The sequence below is a fragment of the Gobio gobio genome (genome assembly GCF_949357685.1).
Source record: "Gobio gobio genome assembly, chromosome: 16".
Classification (NCBI taxonomy): domain Eukaryota; kingdom Metazoa; phylum Chordata; class Actinopteri; order Cypriniformes; family Gobionidae; genus Gobio; species Gobio gobio.
The window spans coordinates 19,244,533-19,250,634 of NC_137109.1; the positions used below are offsets into that span (position 1 = coordinate 19,244,533).

The 6,102-nt window shown below is 36.3% G+C and overlaps 1 protein-coding gene across 1 annotated transcript; it reads left to right on the forward strand.

Moving 5' to 3' along the window:
- The first annotated feature begins 928 nt into the window (after positions 1-928).
- Positions 929-3,507, forward strand: LOC307139986 (lysozyme g-like). Its single transcript, XM_079839223.1, has 5 exons — positions 929-1,009; positions 1,171-1,254; positions 1,349-1,545; positions 2,465-2,603; positions 2,854-3,507. The coding sequence occupies exons 1-5, from the start codon at positions 1,006-1,008 to the stop codon at positions 2,985-2,987; spliced, it is 558 nt and encodes a 185-aa protein (XP_079695349.1). The 5' UTR covers positions 929-1,005; the 3' UTR covers positions 2,988-3,507.
- The last annotated feature ends 2,595 nt before the right edge of the window (positions 3,508-6,102 follow it).

The following is a 6,102-nucleotide window of genomic DNA, read 5'->3' on the forward strand; positions in this document are numbered from 1 at the left end:
GTGTGTGTGTGTGTGTGTGTGTGTGTGTGTGTGTGTTTGTGTTTAGTCCGAGCCAGTGTTGTTTGTTCTGTGTTTTAACTTGAAAAATCTTTAAAATAAAGTATTCAGCAAAAATCTTCTGATCTTCTGAATGAGATGATGTCTGTAATTGTTTTTTAACAGTCAATTGTAAACATAAGGATTTTGCATCACCGGCACAGCCCTGTTTTTTTTTTTACTTTCAGTGTCACTTTCATTGAAAATAAAAAGATTGATTAAATATCTTAAAATATGAATAAGATTAAAACGTCTATATGTTTTAATGTCCCATTATGTATAAACAATTGTAGTAATTTGTTTGGAAAAGCATTTTAATCTCTGAATTTTACATTTGAAAGCAAATTTGTGGGCATTGCCTTTTCAATGTAGTATAAACTACATTTGAAAGTAATGACAATATTGTTTTTCCATTGTGGTGAAATTTACGCAGGTCTTATGCAATGCAAAGTGTATTGATTGTAACATTTGTTAATATTCATTTGGATTCTCTTCCATAGAGATGTTTGGTTAATGCATTAACTAACGTGAAAAATGAGCAATATGAGCAATTACATTTAACCTGTTTACTACAAATACAAATACATATGTTCGTGTTCATTTTAGTTCAAGTGCCAATGCTAACAACTTTTGCTGAGATTTTTTGCCTGAACTGAAGCTTCATTAAGATAAGATAAGATAATAAATTATGTAGTATTGTTTGTTGTTAGTTTATGTTAACTAATGGAGTAAACTATGTTAACAAATTAAACTTATTGTAAAGCTTTATTTATTGATTTATTTATATAATCTTCAAACTGTCTGGTGACTAAAGCAAAAGGGAATTCCACATTTCTCATCAGTAAACACGGATTTAGCCACACCTTAAAGGGGGAAAAAGAAAGAGAAACCTGTTCAACTACGATCACAAGTTCACAACATTCATCAGTCTTGATTGTTTAGTTTTGTTCACAACTTTTTCGAGTCATCATGGGTAAGAAGAATAATATTCCAATGCTAAATACTAATACATTTCTTAATATGATACTGATTACTGAGTAGCCTATAATAGACTAATTATTTTAATATTCTTTTTGTAAATCAATTATTTACTTTTAAAAGGCCTTCATACGATACTTGCCATTTATTTTCTAGCATGCATTTATGGAGACATCATGAAAATAGACACAACAGGTGCATCAGAAAAGACAGCAAAAGAGGACGACTTAAAAGTGACGGGTATGACTGCTTAACTGGTGTGTCCATGTAACCAAACTTTACCAATATGCACTACATTCCATTTTATTTTAACAATGATTGATGCTTTTCAAAGGTGTTGAAGCCTCCAAAAAACTGGCTGAGCATGATCTGGCCCGTATGGAGAAATACAAGAGTATAATCACAAAAGTTGGCAGCGCGAAACAGATGGACCCGGCTGTGATTGCTGCCATCATATCCAGAGAGTCCAGAGCCGGAGCCGCTCTGAAGGATGGGTGGGGCGACCATGGCAATGGCTTTGGCCTCATGCAGGTTGGTTAGAGGAATAGATCTAGTCTATTTGAAAACAATAACTCCAAGACAGGGAACGCTTAATATGAGGGACATAAGATGACATTTAGGGTGTTTAAACTAAATCAAAAAATTAAATGGACATACTAATCAGAGATAATGCATGCAAAGCATTAAGAAAGCATTAATGTTGTATATTGTTTTGCATTAAAGGGATAGTTCACCCAAAAATGAAAATTATCCCATAATTTACTCACCCTCAAGCCATTAGGTGTATATGACAAAAGTAATCCACACGGCTCCAGGGGGTTAATAAAGGCCTTCTGAAGAGAAGCGATGCGTTTGTGTAAGAAAAATATCCATATTTAAAACTTTATAAAGTAAAATGTCTAGCTTCCGGCAGATCGTTTTCTGTATTCAACTTGTGCAGAAAGTGTAACGCCTCTCACAGTTCAAACTGGGCTTAGCCAGGACATTTTTTAATATAACTCTGATTCTATTCGTCTGAAAGAAGAATGTCATATACACCTAGGATGGCTTGAGGATGAGTTAATCATGGGGTAATTAAAATTTTGGGGTGAACTATCCTTTTCAGTAACCTAAATACAAAGTGCATTCTTTAGCCTTTTTGTAAACAGTTAATGAGACAGAAAATGATCGGATGGTTGGGAGGGATTGGGAAATTACACAATATCAACTGCATGAATGCAACATGTCAACGCATGTACACAGTTTGTGTCAGGCCATGCCTCTACCTAATGAGCAAATCTGAAGCCTTGTGTTAAAAAGAAAATGTAGTTGTTTTTTCAATTATTGTGTAAACTTGATTGTCCCAACTTCCCTTTTCAAAGCACCAGTTCCCCTGTAGTGCTTCCTTAATTAATCTGTAACTTATTTAGTTGTTGTTCTCTTTATTACAGATGTTTTTTCGTTTTTTCAGGTTGACAAACGCTACCACAAGCTAGTAGGTGCATGGGATAGTGAGGAACACGTCACACAAGGAACTGGGATACTCATTGGCTTCATTAAAGAAATTAAAGCAAAGTTTCCCCAGTGGAATAAAGAGCAATGCTTTAAAGGTAATACTCTCAGAGACCATTCATTAATGAATTAAAACTTTGATTATCTTACAATTAGTGGATAAGATCACAAGGCCTTGTTTTTTTCTGTTTTTAAGATTTTTATTGATTAATTGGATTGTTGAATTTGACTAAACATTTTGAAAATTTCACAAAGGTTTTGTAAGTAATATTAACTTTTCACAGTATGTGATCACCTAGTTTGAGTTGTAGTGAGTGTTTCATATCTTATTTATAATGTCTGTTCCAGGGGGAATATCAGCATACAACGCAGGCGTGAAGAACGTCCGTACATACGACCGCATGGACGTGGGCACCACACATGATGATTACTCCAATGATGTTGTGGCCCGAGCCCAGTGGTACAAAAGCAAGGGTTACTGAAAAACAGCAGTTATAATCTTTTATTAATTCTAACCATTGCTCACTGTTCTGTATTCTGTCTTTTAGTTTTTTTGGGAATGAAATCAAACTCATTTATTCACTCAAATCATGCATCTTTCATGTAACACATATATTTAATAAACAGCTTTCTTCTCAGTAAAGCACACAACGTCTGAGAAGGGAAGCATCATCATGTCTGTGTCTCAAGCATGTGTGAAAATATTCCGCCGCAGCTATAAACGATACCCAGAACAAAGCAGCGTGAAGCAGCTTCATGTGTCTTCAGCAAGCGCAGTTAGCGCACTGTGTTTCTGTTTCTTATTTTGTGTTGTTTGTCCCCTAGGCCATTCACTTTTACATGATGTTTTATTAACAAGGTTCGGGAGGAAAACATTCAAATAATCAACTCAATTAGCACGATCGGAGGTATACAGCTGACTTACCTCTGTCCCACAACAGTTTTCCAGCATTCCTCCACCACCCGGGCTCCTCACTCCTAACTACCCTTAGTGTTCTATTAGTATACTTCTTTTAAACTAAAAATAGGAAATTATACTTTCAGACTACTTTTTATATACAGTACTTGAAATATTCTTTATGTTCTTCTCAGAGATATACTTAAGTATTCTTGACTTATACTGACAGAAAAGTCTTAGTATATTTGGCCTATACTTGTACTCAATCTTTTGATTGAGATATACTTAAAAGTATAATTAAGTTTCCAAAGTATACTTGGCTTGTAGTTGTGTTTAATCTTTTGATTGAGTGGCCTATTAAAAAAACGACTGCCTAACTAGTATTAAAATAGTAAACAACTAGTATACTTATAGGTTAACTTGTAGTACAGATGCAGTAGCCTACAAATGAGAAACATACTTGTGAACTAGTTATGTACTTAAAGTTTACTTCTGTTACACGTAGTACACTTAAACGTATACTTTTATTTACTAAAAGTTGGCTAATTTAGTCCCAAAAAGTTTTGAAATAGTACACTTACAAGTTTACTACTAGTACACATTGATATTTGTATACTTACTACATAAGTATACATAAAAATATACTTGAACATTATTTAAAATAAACTTGAAGTATACTGTTCTTCTGTTTCGTATGGGTATTCCTCTCCCAGCACGAGATATGGGGTTCGGGCCAAATTCCGAGCTCAGAGCCCTCCCTTTGGACAGTTCGCATAAATATGCTTCTATTTCATTGTTCGAGACCTCAAGAGACGGTCAATACATGGTGGAAGGAGTCACGTCTCGCGCATCACATCGAGAATCCTGTATCAATTTAGTCAGTTTAACCGATGACATGTCAGAAGCTATATCAGTTTCCGAGTATGTCACGAGGAACGTCATGGGAAGTAACCCATTCTTGGTTCAGGCCACCAACTCGCCCTATGACTACTCACAGACACCCCCCAAAGATAGTGAAAATGCCCCCCGTTCAGGGTTTGTGGCAGTGGCCACTTCTTGGGCAGCATTATGCGGTGTGCCTCTCTCAGAGGTATATGCAGCAGCTACATGGGCATCACCTTGCACATTCACAAGGTTTTATAGACTTAATCTGGCTCCTACTACTTTTATTTCTGCTGTTCTGCCGCTTGAGTTCATATCCATGTGACTTGGCTAAATTCGTCTTCCACCATGTATTGACCGTCTTTGGCGGTCTGGAACAATAAAATAGAAACCTGGTTACTGACGTAACCGTGGTTCTATGAATGGTGGAAGACCACCAGAGTCTCTGGTCACTAAGATTGAGAATGACTAAGAGACCGACCGTGACATACTCGGAAGCTGATATAGCTTCTGACATGTCATCGGTTGAAGTCACATGTAACTGAATTGATACAGGATTCTCAATGTGATGCATAAGACTTGACTCCTTCCACCATGTATTGACCGTCTCTGGCGGTCTTCCACCATTCATATAACCACGGTTAGGTCAGTAACCAGCTATACTCTTTCTGATTACTATATGCAAGTGCTATTCAGATAATGACTGCCACATTTGAACAAATTCTGGCTAATTAAAAATTCCTACAACAATTTGATCAACAACGTTTATATTGTGGATGCTTTCAATCTGGCAAATGCTAACATTTCTAGGAGCAATTTTTTTTTTAAATTTTATTTCACTTCCTTCTCTTGCCTGCTCATGCTAATTAAAGGATTTAACTAATACATGTATCAAAAGTGACTACATTTTACTGTGTGAAGCCTTGACCTATTAAATCTGCCCACTTTCCAGCAGTCATTCTCCACACCTTAGTGGGAAAAAAAACATTGGAGAAAAAAAAAAAACACTCCCTCTGTGATCATATATAATCACGTCCTGCAGCGGTCTGGTTTCTGAGAAGTACATAAAGAATATTTCTGAGAAGTATATAAAATGTAGACTGAAAGTATACTTTCTTATTTTTTAGGACTGGCGTGATATGGTCATATTTTCTATGTCTGCTCAGAATTCTGTATGAGCTAGAGCTGTCTAATGGTCTTTTTGGGAAGGCCGGTGAGAAGACCATTACAATAGTCCACCCTACTGGTGATGAAAGCATGAACGAGTTTCTCTAAGTCTTGCCTGGAAACAAAGCATCTAATTCTTGCAATATTTTTCAGATGATAGTATGCTGATTTAGTTATTGCTTTGAAATGACTACTGAAACTCAGGTCTGACTCCAAAATCACAGCCATATTCCTGACTTGATTTTTTGTTATTAGACCTTTAGCCTCAAGATATGTGTTCACCTTGAGAATTTTATCTTTGTTTCCAAATGTAGTGATTTCAGTTTTGACTTTGTGTAACTGAAGATAGTTTTGGCACATCCAACTATTAACTTCATCAATGCATTTGCACAGAGAGTCAATGAGGCTATAGTCATTAGGTGATAGTGCTAAGTAGATCTGGGTGTAGTCAACATAGCTGTGGTAAGCAATTTTGTTCTTTTTCATTATTTGGCTCAGTGGCAGCATATACAGGTTGAATAGGAGTGGTGCAAGAATTGACCCTTGTGGGACTCCGCATGTCATGGATGTCCACTCAGACTTATGGTCACCTATACTCACATAATAACCTCTCCCTTCTAAGTATGACCTGAACCATTTGAAGACCATCC

Excerpts from the sequence above, each read along its gene's own strand:
- LOC307139986 (XM_079839223.1), top strand. Across the intron at positions 1,546-2,464 it reads ATGGCTTTGGCCTCATGCAG|GTTGACAAACGCTACCACAA; the intron begins GTTGGTTAGAGG and ends TCGTTTTTTCAG. Across the intron at positions 2,604-2,853 it reads TAAAGAGCAATGCTTTAAAG|GGGGAATATCAGCATACAAC; the intron begins GTAATACTCTCA and ends TGTCTGTTCCAG.